The 17,679-nt window shown below is 41.5% G+C and overlaps 1 protein-coding gene across 1 annotated transcript in view; it reads right to left on the reverse strand.

Moving 5' to 3' along the window:
* Positions 1-407, reverse strand: part of LOC102313036 — a 2,918-nt gene extending 2,511 nt beyond the window's left edge. Inside the window, exon 1 of the mRNA XM_005947133.3 lies at positions 273-407. Within this exon, the coding sequence (XP_005947195.1) occupies positions 273-285 (13 nt within the window). The 5' untranslated portion in view covers positions 286-407. The remainder of the gene's footprint in view (positions 1-272) is intronic.
* Positions 408-17,679: the final 17,272 nt, after the last annotated feature.

Consider the following 17,679-nt stretch of genomic DNA (forward strand, 5'->3'; position numbering starts at 1 on the left):
GTGAGTTGTTCTCAGCAGCTCACCCGTGTACACGTTTAGCAAAGAAAGTAACTTTGTCTCATTGTGTCTTTATTTCTCCTGGGTTTTTTACAGAGTTTTCCCCCAACAGAAATGTTTTTTTCTGTTTGTTAACAACACATGCAAACATTAATTACAAGAGAATAAGTTCAAATATGTATATGCATATATATCTACACACACACACACACACACACACACACACACACACACACACACACACACACACACACACATATATATAATGTACTTACCACAATTGGCCATTCTGTAGATTCTTCGTAGATGTGGTTGGTTGCTGTGTCGAGAGCGTTGCGTGCCTTGAGAGTCGTCAAAGTGCCTCGTAGTTCAATACTTTGTCACTTTGTGTTTATATAATAAACGTCTGTGTACTTCCCTCCTCTTGAAGAGAGGTCACCAAACCAGTTTTAGAAAGAGCCAACCAATTACAAAATAGAAATCAGAATTAGATGCAGGGCAAAAAAAGTAAATAAAACGATGTCACCAAAGAAGCAGATTTTATGTTGGTTTTTAATATATTAAAGCCACGTTTTTAAATTTGGTTCTATATTTTCTGTTGCTTTGCTTGGATGCATCGGTACAAACAGGCAAATATTGAGTGATTAAGACAATCACAGCAAAGTTGAAAGCTCTAAAATTTTGATGAAAGTGATGTTCAATTAATTGTTCAATAAACACATGTTCAGTTTTACAACAACTGTAGACGGCAAGGTAATTATTGCTACCTAAAACTAGACTTGAGAAGACATTTTGTTTCATTAGAAACTGAAACTATATTTTTGAACTTAGCAAACTAACAAAAATAGAACAAAATGATGAAGGAAATATCGTTAGTTTTAGTTTGTATTTTGTAAATATTTGGTCATATTTGTCAGATCAATCAGATCTTGCCTGATGAGGTTTGGTGGACGTATTTATTGAGGTTTCAGATGTCTATAAAACTCTGAGTCCTCTGCTTTCAAAAGGTCTGCAAATACTTAAAAAAAAAACCAACACTCAAACTAATCAAAACAAACAAACAAAAAGTTTTCAAACAGAAAACTTTAAACTTAAATACACAAACTCACTCTGGGAACTGACTGGAACTAAACTGCAATATGTTTTCTCTGTATTATGGTAGGGTCTTTAAAATATAAAGCGCCTTGAGGTGACTGTTATTGTGAATTTGGCACTGTATAAATAAAATTAATAAATGTACAAATAAACTCAACTAAATTGAATTTAAAATGACAAAACTAATTAGAAAATACAATATGGAGTAACTAAAGGGCTGCATGAGTGCAGTCTTAAGTAATGGCAGATTTGTTGCTAGTGAATTTGAAAGGGTAGTTTTACTTGAAATACCCTTCCCTAAAAGCAGTCACCTATTGCAGCTGGCGTTTGGTCCCTTAACACTGAGTGTCAATCTCTGAAACCAACACTGAAGCACCAAAAACTGCATTTTCTCTAATACTGCATCTCAGACAATTAGAATATTGTAAAAGAAAAAAAAACTCTATTTTAAGATATAATGAAGAATGAAGAAGCCTAAGAAGTTCAACAAGCTAGCCATAGCCGAGGCCTTGGAAACTGCAAGCAAAGATTTCCGTTCCTGCCCAGCTGCTTGAAGACGTATACCAGAGAGATAGGAAGCAGGAGAAGGTGTAATCTCAGCGGCAGGGGAACAATATGAGTGTAGCCCCACCAAGGCTGCAGATAAAGCAATACTGGAAGAGGATATGGGAGAACGGTGCAAACATAACAAAAATGCTCTGTAGCTAATGCATCCAAGAGTGGACCACAACCCTCCTGACCAGGGTCTAGTAGTCATCACAGTGGCAGACATCCAAGAAAGGGTCTCCGACTTGGACAGCACCAAGCTCTGACATGATTCGTCACAAACTGGCTGAAGAAGCTGACTGCACTCCACGAGTGTCTAGAAGCACAAATGAACCAGCTGCTAGTCGATGAGAGACACCTCGACCAGGCCAATAACCGGCCAATAACCTGAGGGTCCTGCGCAGTATCTTAGCTGTTCCTAGGACTTGGAGTCACTTACCTAATTTACATCTTCACACTTCCAGTCTGTGTCCCTGTATTAAATAAAGCTTTGTCAACTCACAGTCCAGTTGTCCTTCGAGTCTGCTGTGGTCCACTCCTACGTGCTGGCCTCCTGGTCCATGACATGCACAAACTGGAGTCTATTAGATAGATATGATACAAACCACTGCAGCGCAGTACCTGTAATACGTACAGCATGTTCTAATCGCTCTAATAGGATATTATGGTCGACAGTATCGAACGCTGCACTGAGGTCTACCAGGATCTTCACGTAGACAACTTTTGAGTCAACAGTCTTCTGTTGATTCTGATTGTGATAACTGAACATGGAATTCATGTTGTCTGAATAGTAAATTATTCTCACTCAAAATAAAATATGCAAAACATTTGACACAGTGAATTACTGATTTTCATGATCTAGCCATAATCATTAGAAAAGCTAAAAATATTTCTCTTTATCTGCAAAGAAGATATAGAGTATATGAAAGTTTACCTGTATAAATACTTTTAATGACACTTGTTTTTACAGTATTATTTTTTTTAAATGTGCTAGTAATGCCTAGCAGAAGCTCTGGCCCATAAACTCCTATGTTAAAACTTCATAGCAGAAATAAACATGTTTACAGCCTGATACAAAAACTGATTGGTTTCTGTGGATCATTTCCCCCTTCAACCTGTACGGGGGGAGAGTCTTTGTACATCTCATATGTTTAAATTGTGGTGGAGGTGATCTCCAGCTAGGATGGTTTTTGGCATGTCCTACCAGGAAGACGGTCACAAGCATTGTGTTTCTGTGCAACACACTGAACCCAAATTTCTCCCAGTGCACCCATCAGACTGTGAGTGAATGTGACTTGTGCCATAGAATAAAGTTCTACAGGAATGTGTGAGAATGGGTAAATGAGGCTTCTTCTAAGTAATTTGAGGTTAATAACCAAACAAACTTAGCATTCCCAGCTCTTCTCCAAGTATCCGGTCGTTCAGTCTGACGTCACTAGCCGTGTCTGGGTCTAAACTCCGCTGCAGGTCCATATATCAAACGATCACTATGGCATTACTGAGAGTTGAAAAACTGTCTAAAGTCTTTCATCTTTAATAAAATGATCAGCGTTCTGCTCTACCAGGTGTAACAATTGAGTTTAACATCCAGGCATCCATGAAAACGGAATTTATGACATTTAACGGAGTTAGAAGTTAGCAGGGAGTTAGCTCGCTAGCTTCTATCTAAATACAATATAGCATGTCCTGACTGCGGGGTTTTGGAAACAAATTAAAACGTACAGCTCTGTTATCACTTCCAGCATAAATGAAGACAGAAAACTAAACAGCAGTGACGTTTGTAGGGTTACTGAAGTTGGGCTAGCTGGTATATAATGATGTGCTACGTGACCGCTAGCGACACAGCTATGTTAGCATAATATAAACAAGCTAACTTTTTTTCCACTCGATAAAAGTTAACGTGAGTGTTCTCGGTGGTCAGGAACAAATGTAATCGCATGGCAGGATGCTGTAAAAGGACCAAACTTCAGCCAGGAGAACAACTGAGATAATCCATCCACAATACGAGGTTAGTCATTCATATACTGCTGCATGGGCTGGGCTGTAGTTACATCCTAAGGTTTTAAAAACTGAGCTTAAATAAATGATTAGCGGTAATAAAAGCCGAGGGAGGTCAACAGGGATCACTGACTGTTTTAGGAGCTTTTTGAGATCAAATAGAAGAAAATACAAAACATTAAACATGTTAACAACACAAAAGCCATATTAAACGCAGACTACTTTAGGCCCGGAAGTAGGATTCGTCACGTCATCACTTAACGACCGGATAGTCACTCCTGTCTCCATAGACCAGCACTACCTAAACGCTAATGCTTCAAAAAGCAGTGTGAAAAGCAGCAGTTGATGTCACGGTGACTTCAAACACAAACACAGACTCACTACAATGTTTAGACTTTTCATTATTTCTGTGATAAATTTTCTGTAAAAAGGTGTTCAAAAAAATAAGTTCAAAGAAAGTCTGTGAAGGTTCTCAGTCATCCAGGTCATCGTAGTCAAAGGAGCTTGCAAAGAAAAGCGTCTGGACTTCTTTAAGTTGCTTGAAGACGTTTCACCTCTCATCCGAGAAGCTTCTTCAGTTCTAAGGTCAAATGGTGGAGAGTCCCAGATATAAACCTAGTGGGAGTTTCCCCCCACAGAGGGACAAAAGGACCCCTGATGATCCTCTAATCACCTGAGCCAAGGTGTGAAACTGGGTGTGGGTCCCAATCAGCCAGAGTTTCGGGTGAGCTCATTGTGAAACCTGGCCCCACCTTATCATGTGAATTCCTGAGGTCAGATGGCCCAGGATGTGAGTGGGCGTTAAGGCGTCTGGGAAGGGATCTCAAAACTGGATTATAGATGGCAGAGAGTTGGTGTCGTAAGCCCCGCCTCTGTTCAAAGATGGTCGCTCACAGTGGACATAGTGGCTTTTAATCTGGGACTCTCCACCATTTGACCTTAGAACTGAAGAAGCTTCTCGGATGAGAGGTGAAACGTCTTCAAGCAACTTAAAGAAGTCCAGACGCTTTTCTTTGCAAGCTCCTTTGACAAGTCCAAAGAAACTCGAGTGAATTTAAACTGTCCTCAGTCTGTGTGGACGACGTCGTTTGTGTGTAGCTGCACAAAAAATGTACATTTCCACGAGATGTTGTGAGACTGTTGTACCAACATTTCATTTTAACAACAAACAAAGGTAACTGTTGTATGAACCATGGTGGATGACTCGGTTTTTCCTAAAACTAACTAAATGGTAAATTCAAGACACAAATTCAAAATAAAAATAGCACATTTATCTGTTACTTAAATGTACTGTGTAGTGTTTACCTCAATGTGATTATTAGAATAGTGCAGGTTTTAATTTCAACACCAACTTCTTCTTGCCTTTGCATAATTGAAACTCCGCATGTTTCAGCCTGAGGAGGACACCTACTATGCAAATATGTCAGCAAAGCCAGCGGCTGATGGCGGCGTGTCTGAGCTCGACTTTGCCCTTCTTCCAGGGAAGGGTGTCAGATTTGCCAAAATGCTGTGATTGCATAAATATACCTGTGGGGACAAATACAAATATTTCCTGCAAAAGACTTTTTTCTTTTTTTCTTTTTAAACATCCAGGTCCTGCTGCACTCACAGATACTGAACCTTAAATATTCTGTGTCACATTTCATGCATCCTTTGAGGCCAAGGCTGCAAAATATACATGAAATTGTGAGAAGGAAACTTTTCCCATGATTATTATGAATAAGAAAGGTTTCTTTCTATGGACAGATGCTGTTTCAAAGGATGTTGGACTCTGAGGAGCACTGCAGCTGTTTGCTGAACGTCTGCCCTCTGCTGACCACAGGAGAAACTACACCTGCTGGTCTGTCTGGGTTTGAAACATCTGACACAGGCTGAGGTCAAAGGGTGAAGTGACCTGAAGTGTCTGCAGCTCTAAAACTCACAGTCTGAAGACAACATCTGGTTCTGTCTCTGTCACTGTGAGCATTGGGGCCGAATTATCCTGAGGGCATTCTGGGTAGGAGTCTAGGGGCCCATCAAAGAGGCAAACAAACAAAGACCAGGATTATATTATCTTAAATAGAGTTACATAATTGGTAGAAGACAATACTCTGTATTTGACCTGCCTCATCCCTCCTACACTGTCGAGGCTACTGGTCTGTCCCAAAGTCAACCAGCTAGTGGTTCTTCCAAAATGAATAAAACAGGCATGATGGGAGAAAATGGGGATGGACATTGATTGCTGTTAAGTTTAAAGCTGATGAGACGTTAAGCGTGATGACATGCAAGCTAATCCACAGGTTAGCCGCTCACAGTCAACGTTTGAGTGGATCTAAATGAAGGAGCTAGGCGATATCCATGAAATATTCTGTTATATTCGTTTTCTGTAACATAATTATCATTATCATGAACCCACACACAGACACAAATTCACATCGTAATGAAACACACAAGAACTTCTTTTCATGTTCAAGTTTGAACACAAAGTCAATTTGAGTGTGAAGAAGTTGATTTTGCAGCAGTGTCTTCTTTGTTGGTCATCACTGTGGACAGATGGGCTGGTGTTCCAGCACATTCTAGTTCATAAAGGACGATGTCAATATGACGCTTACAATATATTAGTACAGATACTGATCATTTCTGTGATTATTAAATGTTTAAAGTGTTTCTGATTTTGTATTTACAGCATTCATTCATCATCAGTTCCCATCCTTGTCACTTCCTGTCTTCTGCAGTAAATATTTGTGTGTCTGCTCACAGTCTGATTACTGTAATCGCAGCATTTTGACACGTTTAACAGCGTCTTCAGAAGAATGGTGAAGGCAAGCACAGTCGTGGTGGAAGAGGCGTGACGAGAAATGAAAATATCCTACAGCAACATTTTCTGAGTCTAAGGTCTGACAGTAATCCTGCTTCTGCACATGTCCTGTCATATTTCGTAGGTGTGAGTGTTAATGGTTCGTCTCTCTGTGTTCACTCTGTGGTCTGTATGAAGATCGTCTTCTTTCTTATTTAAATTTGTGCAACGTGTTGTTTGTTTGTTGTTCATGTGTTTATGTTAACAATATAATTCATATTCATTTTGTTGAAATAAATCTTTAAAGTCAGTGAATTCAGATTCGCCACATTTACAAACACAAAATAAAGCTGAGTAATGAAAGAGTGCCAGGAAAGTAATGCATTCACTCAAATCAATATTTATTGATTGATCTGATTCTGTTGTTCAAAATTGATTGGAGCAACATCTTTTCACACACTGATTAGCATTTTAACTGCATGACATGATAAAAATAAAGAAAAGGCACAACAAAGAAAGGAAGAAAAGCTGTGAGTGAAATTTAACAATCGTTCTTTTAAACAAGTCCACTGAGTGGAAGCACAAAATCCATCAGGCTTTAACACATTTCAGAAAACAAATGAAAAGAACTTTTAGCAGCTTTGATAGGAAACTACAGACTGTGCTGCAGATTCTCCAGAAAACATCAGCTGTCAGGTTTCCCTCTAACTGCAGCAGCTGAGCTGAGGTGGTATCACAGCGCTGCATTTACAGTGAACGCACAACAAAGGTCACACCTGTCTCATGCATCTGTATATACACACAAAAGAAGAAGAAAATGGTTTGTATATAATTCAGTTCCGAATTATTCAAACTCATGTTTATGGAATACGAGAGTTGTTTAACCCTTAAAATGACTTTTTGATGGAAACTGTGTGAGCACTCTCTTTGTTGTGTTACAGTCCGTGTGAATAATCTGTGCATGTTGCAGGACTGCAAGCTGTGAAATGAAGAAACATCGCTGCTGTTCACATGTTCTGTTTAACAGCTTGGACAGTGTAACTGTACAGGGGCGAAGGACTTTATAACTAACCTGTTTAAACTGTATTAAAGGCTTAAAGTTTGCATTAAAGTTTGTGTTGACTACAAAGATTTTTCATTAAGGCTGTGCTCGATGTTTCTCTCAGATTAAAAAAATGTAGAAAAGCTGCTGACAGGTTGGTGTATAAAAAATGATTTCCTAAGTAACTCAAGTGAACATTCAGAGACGAGAAGCCAGCGCGTCAGTATGTATCAGCACATCCTCAGGGAGTCTTTGTTGGACAGAATCAAACCTTAAATTATGGGCTTGTGTAAGCCTGCAGACTTGTTTCCCTGCAGGTACAGGGTGAGGTTACTGAAGAATTTCTGGTTTTGACAGCTCTCCACACCTGAAGTGAACTCACTGCCTTTGCTTCACAACACAAATTGAAACAGCATGAAACACCGAAGCCACAAGAAGAACTGATTCATCACTTTAACAAAGAAATGATAAAGCCTTTCAGAGTATATTCTGTGTAACTGTGATGAAGGAACCACATCTGCTATAGGAGGGGTCAGAGGTCAAATCTATTACTAAGGCATGAATAAACTCATCTCTATTAATGGACCACATTCCACAGGCCTTTAAGGTAGCAGTAGTTAAAACACTATTGATTTAAACTACATGACCCAGCAGTCTTAGCTAATTATAGGCCAATCTCCAACCGTCCTTTCATATCAAACATCCTTGAAAGAGTAGTTGTCAAACAGCTAACAGATCATCTGCAGAGGTTTATTTGAAGAGTTTCACTCAGGTTTCAGAGCTCAGCACAGAAACAGCTTTAGTGAAGGTTACAAATGATCTTCTTATGGCCTCTGACAGTGGACTCATCTCTGTGCTTGTCCTGCTAGACCTCAGTGCAGCGTTCGATACTGTCGACCATAATATCCTATTAGAGCGATTAGAACATGCTGTAGGTATTACAGGTACTGCACTGCAGTGGTTTGTATCATATCTATCTAATAGACTCCAGTTTGTGCATGTCATGGACCAGAAGTCCAGTATGTGTGAGTGGACTGAAGCAGACTCAAAGGACGACTGGACTGTGAGTTGACAAAGCTTTATTTAACACAGGGACATAGACTGGAAACGTGAAGATGTAGCATGAGTCTCAGGCCTGAAGATCAATGGAAACAGAAGGAGGTTAATACTGAATGGAAAAGGTGGGCAAGAGGTGAATTGTGAGTATAGAGAGAGCTTACATGCTTGACGAGAAGTCCGAAGGCTCCGGGGAGGGTGATAGAGTCAGTGTCCAGCTGAGTGGCGAGGTGACTGGAGTAGATGATCCAACAGTTGTTTCCAGTGATATAGAACTGAGCGGTAAGCAGGAAAGCAGGTAGATGAGAGTAACTGAGTCATGGTAGAACTGAAACACATTTGTTTTTGTACTTTTCAGAGGAGAGATGAACCAGAGTAAGCTGATAGATTAAGATGTATTGTGTTTACATCCATGTTAATAACCATGAGTGTCGTACAGTCAGGTTTCCTTCATGAAAATGAACATTACATAAAGACAGATTTATGTACATGAAGTCAAATCACTGTGTTGCTGTTACAGTGAAGATTGAAGCAGATTTTCACCAATAAGCTTTGTCCCATCTGTACAAACTTTAAACTCTACATGTTTCAGCCTGAGAAGGAGGCTTGATATGCAAATACATTTAATGTGAGCAGAGTTGAATGAGACCGTGTCTGTGCTCGCCTGCACCCTTCTACCAGGGAAGTGTTAAACATAATGATTACATGAAACTGCGTGTGAGCACAAACACAAATATTTCCTGCAGAAGACTTTTAGTTCAAAACAACCATCTGCTGCTCACACCAACAACTCAACTGTTTAATTCACTTTCAAAACACAGGATGTTTGTATTGTAAGATAAAGAACCAACAATATCAATAAATACTGATAACACTGAACATGTCATGCATACTTTGAGGCCAAGGCTGCAAAATATACATGAAGTCATTAGATGAAATTCCACCTCTGAATAAGAATTGAATGACCGATACTGTGTGAGTGCAGAGCAGAGACCTGCAGGGTGGAAAGAGTTCAAACAGCCTCATTTATCCTCAGAACAGACACCTTCATCCCTGAAATCTTCATATTAAAGAGTAAACAGAGAACATGGTTGATGCTGACGAAACTCTGGTTTGAAACATGTTTCATGTAAAAATGCAGCAGTGTGTTAGTCTTTAGTGAGCTGCACAACAGAAATGACCTCCATGAAACACTTTGGTTTTCAGCAGCTGCTAAAGCATCAGGATGAAAGAAGGTCAGGAGGAAGAGGAGGGAGGAAGGAGCTCCTGTGATGCTCAGAGGAGCAGTGAGTCGTCCTGACTGAGCGCGCTCCTCTCCTCAGTTCTGATAACCCCCTCCTCTCTGATGGTCCAGCTCCTCCCCAGCACTGAGCCCGCCTCCTGGTTTGAGGATGTTGGACTCTGAGGAGCAGTGCAGCTGTTTGCTGAACGTCTGCCCTCTGGCGACCACAGGAGAAACTACACCTGCTGGTCTGTCTGGGTTTGAAACGTCTGACACAGGCTGTATCCCAATTCAGGGTCTGCAGCCTCAACGATCCTCAAGGGCCGCGTACTCAAAGACCGCTAAGGCCGGAAGTGCGAGGCTTGTGTAATGGGACGGTCTAGCCTCCGTTGCGCTGATACTGTTGTTTGTCAATAAAGTTAAAAAAAAAAGCCTCTGTTGCGCTGCCCAGGTTGCCTAGCAACCATGATACTAACAGCTGGAATCTTTTCAGCTGTGTTTGACAGAAATGAAGGAGAAAATCTTTTGTTCATTTGTTTGTTTCTACATGAGCTTTGATCATTCTCTGTAAGATTGAGCTCAGCTATTGAACGGCGTATATTTTAAAGTAAAGGCTTTAAAACCAAGTTAGTACAAACGTCACTAATGTCACATGACTTTGCCGACATGTGGCCAACAGGAATGGGTTTTTTTTTGTTGTTGTTTTTTTTATTGTTTATTTTATTTTCACTTGGCCAACAGGAATGTTTAATGTTCTTCGTTATTAAACATTTGCACATAAATAAGTGACATAATATTACAATAAAGTACACAATAAAGTGTACTCTTTTTTTCGTTTTTTTGGTGTTTTTTTCGGCAAATTTATCCACACCCACCGCTGCGCTATGCATTCTGGGATATGTTGGGCCATGAAGTCTACACTGCCACGTCCTTAAAATTCAGGGAAATGAAGGACGCATTTCAGGGCCGCATTTCGAGCAGCCTTTGAATTGGGACAGCCTTCGGTGCGCCGCTGTGACGTAATCGGCCTTAAAATGCGGCCTTTAAGGCTGCAGACCCTGAATTGGGACACAGCCACAGGCTGAGGTTAAAGGGTGAAGTGACCTGAAGTGTCTGCAGCTACGATGAGAGCTGATCCCCATCAGCTTTACACTCCAAGACTCACAGTCTGAAGACAACATCTGGTTAAGTTCAGCTCGGTGCTCTCCAGACCCAGCTGTGAGCATCAGTGTGATCCATCACAGTGTGAATCACCTGCAGCAGGTTCATGGCTGTGACGCAGAGGAGCAGAAAGCAGTGCTGATGCTATGATGTTGAATCTGTTTCTGATCTGGTTCATCTCATGTGGGATAGATTGATGAAAAGTCTCCTTTTACTTTTACTTTACTTTAAATTTTAACTTATTTAAGTTTGGAAAAGGTTTTTAAAATACTTAAAGTGCCTGGATCACAGAGGCTTTCAGGATGCTAATTGTTATTTATCAATGCCTATATTACCTCTGATCAGCTATGACATAAAAATAATACTTTCTATAAGCCATTGCTGATTCACTACCTTATCAAGGTGGAGGGGTGAATGAATGAATCTCATGAATTTTACCCTCTATATAAACTGATGTACTTGTGAATAAAGTTGAGTCACTATGGGAAGACAATCTGAAGCAGTCTCTGTTTTGTTGTTCTCCCAAGCTGCTCCCGAGCTCGTACTAACACGCTGAATGGCATGCTTGAATGTTACTTGAGAATATATTTGACTGTGTTACAGACTAAGGGACAATCTCTGCTGATAGGTGAAGGGACAATCTCTGCTGATAGACGTCCACGCCTCGCAGGTGTAGACTTTCTGAAACATTCTATAGCCTCAGCACCAGTCCTCAGGTTCCCATCCATTCTTCATTCACACTGATGCATGTGATGCTGGTCTTGGAGCAGCATTAATGCAGAAGTATTAGGATGGCAAAGATGTTGCTGTGGCTAGCCATGCCTTGCACAAATCAGTAAAACCCTACTCGACTCCAGAGAAGGAGTGTCTGGCTGTCATCTGGGCCTTGGACCCTATGTCGAAGGCTTGCACGTAACTATTTACACTGACCACAGCAACTGAAAGTGGTTGATGTCTCAACCAAACCCCTGTGGCAGGCTTGCTTGGTGGTGTCTTCTCCTTCAAAACCTTGAGTTCAGCATTATCCACAAACCTTGAGAACGTAATAAGGTGCCTGATGCCCTTTCATGTAATCCCCTCCCAGGTGTGGAAGCCCCTACCGATCTTCTCCCTCCCTATGCCGTGATTGGGAGCATGGACCTTCGTGCTCTACCTTCTGCAATTGTTTCTGACCGCCCGCATGTTCGTCAGTTGCAGCTTGAGGACCCAGTCACGGGCTCATTGCTCAATCAGCTCAAAAGTCAAAAACAAACTGTGGAGGATAGTCGGGATCTGGAGAAGTACGTTGTACAAGATGATCTCCTCTATTTCCTCAACCAAAAACAAAATGTGGTCTCCATCCACTCAGCCCTCCTGTTAAAGACTGAATGTCCACGAAACGTCTTACTCAGATAACCTGAGAGCTTCACTTCAGGATGCTCATGAACATGCTCGCTTGGTGCTCGCAGAGAGTCATAAACGGCGAAAGCACTACTATGATCTGAGACGTCGCGCGGTCTCTTAGGATGTTGGAGACCTAGTCAGAGTAAAGTCACACCCAAAATCAGATTCATCGTCCTACTTTTCTGCAAAGTTGGCCCCTTTTTACACTGGTCCCTACCTTATCCCCAAGAGGAGGTCTAAGGTGAATTACTGTCTCACCACAGTGGACACTGGAGAGAAAGTTTTTCATGTTGCAAACCTGCAACCATTCTACAGATTTAAAGATCTCCAGACACCCTAATCTTAGGGAGGTGACGGGCAGTCACAACTTTTCTGGGAGAGGGGCAAAGATGAGCTGGACTGAAGGTGTAGAGATATATGATATGCTGTGGATGTTCTTTCTTTGAGACTTTGGGAAGGTATAAAATAGTTCAGGGCGGTGTCCTTCCTCAGAAAACTGTTTGGTGCTTAATTTAAACTTTTTCTCCACTGCAGTGTTTTTCTTTTTCCTTTTTCTTTCATAAACCTCACTTCAAAGACACTCAGCTGGTGGTTGCAGTTTTATTTAAAGTTTCCGTAACAAAAGCTGAAGGCTGCAGCAGCTTTGGATCTCAGTCTCCTGGACAGCAGCTTGCCTCCTGCTCTTCCAGACCCAGACTGTAGTGACTTGATAATGTTGATACGAACACTATTGTCTTTAGCCACACCCCTGCCGAGATTGACTTTGACCGTACTGACACTGTCCCGCTTCTCGTGGACCAGAACTCTTTCCAAGAGACTACTGACATTGCTCTGGAGACAGAGGCGTCTACTTTAAACAGACCTGGAGTGTCAACAACATCATATTTTTGACAGTCAATGATCTTTCCTTCCTTATGGCACTTCTTTAAGTCCTTATCAGAAGTGAATATTTCTCTGCTGCCCATGTTGATGCCTCCTAGAGTACTTTTACCCTGTCCACTCTGTCCATACGGGACGATTCTCAGCTCACTCGCAGAAAAAATATTTGCATGTCAGAATTTTCCCAGTCATAATGGCTTCAAACTCATCAATCTCTCGCTCTCAAACCTGATTCAAACTGTGGAACATATTTCATCATTTACAGTAATGTATCCAAAAATGTATTCATCAAGTCATTAAACAGACTTTAAAAGTACAAATGCTGCAGTCAAAGGAGCTTGCAAAGAAAAGCGTCTGGACTTCTTTAAGTTGCTTGAAGACGTTTCACCTCTCATCCGAGAAGCTTCTTCAGTTCTAAGGTCAAATGGTGGAGAGTCCCAGATATAAACCTAGTGGGAGTTTCCCCCCACAGAGGGACAAAAGGACCCCTGATGATCCTCTAATCGCCTGAGCCAAGGTGTGAAACTGGGTGTGGGTCCCAATCAGCCAGAGTTTCGGGTGAGTTCATTGTGAAACCTGGCCCCACCTTATCATGCGAATTCCTGAGGTCAGATGGCCCAGGATGTGAGTGGGCGTTAAGGCGTCTGGGGAGGATCTCAAAACTGCTGCACCAGCTCACATACACATATTTTTATAAATTAAATAATTTGATTTTATGTATTTTTTTCTGAAACCTAAATCAGTTAAAATGAAAAATAGGAATATTCTGAATATCGATTTTCTATATCTATCTGGGTTTGCGTCACAGCTGCAGCGGTCAGAGCAGAGACGCCCAGACTTCCCTCAGCCCAGCCACCTCTTCCAGTTCATTCATAGTCCAAGAGCTCTCCTAATCAACCATCCCAACAGGAGCAGCAGCTCCACTACAAGTGCCTCTCAGATGGCTGACCTCTTCAGCCTGCCTCTAAGGAAGAACTCCTCATTCCTTTGGTCACAAAACCACATCAGAGTTGGAGGCCACCACCTGATAAAGCATAAACAGATAAACAGAACACCATGGTAAATGGTAGCTGCAATGGTTCTTATGCAGCGCTTACTCTGCCTGTGCTATAAAGTGCTCCTGAGCTACAGCCACTGCTCATCTGCAAAAAGTAAAGATGAAATCCCGAGGCCACCAAAGTGCAGTCCTTCCACCACCTATGCTATTCTGTCTATAAAGGTTATAAAAGCTCAACACTCAGTGTCATATTTTTCCACTCTGGGTCTACTTCTGCTGGATTGATGGATGTGCACCGCTCTGCCTCTCCTCTGTAAGCCGACAACACTGGTGAGACTGTGCTGAGTAGACCTCATACTGGACTGTGTTAATGGTGAAAACATTTTAATAATTTAACCATCATAGAAAGGAAGAGCTTTCTTTTACCAGATCTTTGTGTGTTATTAATCTGCTGATGTTCAGTGAGCAGTTTCCTGCTACTGACTGACTTGGTGATGGTTGAATTTCACTTGTGTTAGCTATTATCGTCTAAAAAAAACCCCAAAAAACAATACAGGGTCAGATCTGCTCTGAAAAACCAAAAGATTCGTCCAGGAATCGAAGTTTAGATGAAACTGTCTTTCTTCTGTCTAATGCTGACAGGAGGATCTTCTAATGCTGTATAGTTGTTACTGTACTGCTGCTGTATAAATATGTTTAAATGTGAGTGAAACACCAAAGAGTAAAATGATATCTGATCTGTTGTTGCCTGTTTCTAAACTCCGTGAATCATTGCTTACTTGTGTGCTAGAGAACATTAGTGCCTGTACTACGCCGACAGTGTTGGAGACGAACACACGTGTTACTGAGACGAGTGTCGTCCTGTTGCCGTCACTGAAAGAAGGAAATCTGCTGGAAACAGAGCAGTCTGGAGCTTTTGCCTCACATGGATTATTCTGTATACCTCTAAACTATTAGTCACTTTTAGTCTAATTTGACCTCTGACCTTTCTGATAGCAGGTGTGGTTCCTACATCACCGTTAAAGAGAATCATTTCTGTATCTTTGACGTGTAGCGAGTTCAGTTTAGGTGTGGACAGCTGTCAGAGGCAGAAACGTTTCAGCAACCTGAACTATTCCTGCAGGGAGATTAGTCTGCATGACTCAACACGACGATAATTATTAGTTGGATTTCTTTTCCCACAAAGACTCTCTGAATAAGCTGAAATACTTTGATGTGTTAGCTTTTTGTCTCACCGTGTTCACTGTGACATGAACTGTGGTTTTCCACGCTGTGTATTAAAGTGTCATGTACACAGACACACCGTCGGGTGAGCTGACGTGATGTTTTTTAGACAAAAGTATGAAATAGCACAATCCAGCTTGGTCAGCAAGCTGCATCTAATCAGATGATCAGATGACAACACAGTTCATCACTGACCTTCACCCTCCAGCAGTGGATAAATAAACGTTTACTGCTTTCTGCAGATACTTTTAACCAGGCAACGGGACTTGACACATCACGCCTTAACATATGTAACCAGGTCATAAATTACATATTGTTATATTTACACAAAATATGTTTTAAACCCCAAACTGTCCCTGGTAAACCTTACCGTTAGGACCTCCAAGTCTGTAGCTATCTTCATCATCAGTTAGAGCCCCTCCTCATCCTTTTCTTCTTCTTTGGTGCAACCCTGTAAATTTGGGGTACCCCTTTGGCCTCTCCCCTTTCCTACAATTCCCCTGTGGGAGAGGTCGGTGTCATTTCTTGTCCTAATGATATCTTTATCCACCCTGATGTTTCTGATCATGTGTTTTAGTTCACTATTGTCATCATTGCGCCTCTCTTTGCTAAATGCTGAGTATGTGGTACGTGTGTGCTGTGTATGTGTATAGGCACTGATCATGCTAGCATGAACAGTCTTGCTAGCTTGGAGGTTGTAGTGTGTTGAGCAAACTCTCGTCCTAACTGTTCATATTTGGTCATAGCAGGTCTTTCTGTTTACCTTTCACTGTCAGAGACAACACAGGAACACATCGGTTACATGTACAGTGGATCACCGACACCAACTCAAAGACTAAAATTAAGAGCGGATCCATACAAAGAAGATCCACACACTGCTGTGCAGGTACGCCCACACTGTGCGTGCAGACCTGACTTTTTTGATTCGAAAAAATCTTCCTTCCTGTTAGATCAGTCTAAAAGAATCCACTGCCACAAACCTGAGATCTATCCCAGTGTCTGGTCTTTCGCTTTGTTATTCACACGATCCTGTACTCATCCACACGCTTAGCATGCACAGGCAAACTCGCCACACACCACAAACATGTGGCTGCTTGATGCTATAATACTGCTTAAAGAAGATAATGATTGTCACCGCACCCTGTGGTTAAGAACAGCACAGGAAACAAAGGCTGCATGGAGAAAACTGCTCTCCAAAGAACAAATGTTCACAATCTGTTAGAGAGAGGACACACGTGAGCCCGACTGGAGTAACTGACAAAGCTTTAAGACACCAACAAAACGCTCCGTCTTTCTTCTCTCTCACGTACACAAATACACTCTGTTGGGTTTTATATCTTGTGGGGACATCTAACGCTTTCCCCAGCCCCTCTCCTTAACCATAACCACCAACAATGAATGCCTAACCCTGAACCTAAACCTAGCCATAACCCATCTGTAACCCTGACACTAAAACTACAAACTCAAAAATGCCTTCACACTTGTGGGCACCAGGATACACACACACACACACACACACACACACACACACACACACACACACACACACACACACACACACACACACCTCTGTTGCAGTTTGTTACAGTATCTATTTGCCAACTAAATGTGTTACAATTAAAACAGTAGAAAATGCTAGAGGAGAAATTATTTGAGGCAGTTTCTCTGAAAGTGACGCCCGGCTCTTTCAGTGTGAAAGACGGATCCTAAATGGTTCAGTAGCATCCGTCCTTTCAGCCCCCTGTACTTTCACTTTCAGGGTATAAAAAGAGGACTGTTTAGTAACACAGCTACACCAGGAGGACGACCCATGTGGACACTGCTTATTGCTTTTATCTGAACTCATCACGTTATTGTAAGTCAATTTTTCATTGTTTGATATTAAAAAACTAGTCTTAATTTAGTCTTGTACGTACAGCTTCCTCTGATTCACTGCATTTTCTAACGTAGGGTTTCAGACTGTGTGAGCCTCACTGTGATTGGACTGTTGAAGCAGAATGAGAGACAGAATCTGAACTTTGTAATCATGACTTTCAAAGGGTGGAAATCATAAAAACACGGAGAAACATTCAGTAAAAAGCAGCAGAGGCGGAAACTCTGACCACAACCTGATCGAAGTTTCATCAGTGGTGAAGCCGGAAAGTTTTCAGTGGGGTGTCCAGGATGGATCTGTGATCATTATGGGATGCCACACATGTCTCACAAAAACACAGGGCTGTTTAATCTAGACTATGTTTGGAATGCAGATCAAATAAGATTCAGTGTTTCCAACTTTTTCCTTATTCTGAGATCAAGAGACAAAG

Source organism: Haplochromis burtoni, unplaced genomic scaffold, assembly GCF_018398535.1.
Source record: "Haplochromis burtoni strain Fernald_Lab_line unplaced genomic scaffold, NCSU_Asbu1 Contig_313, whole genome shotgun sequence".
In the NCBI taxonomy this organism is placed as follows: Eukaryota; Metazoa; Chordata; class Actinopteri; order Cichliformes; family Cichlidae; genus Haplochromis; species Haplochromis burtoni.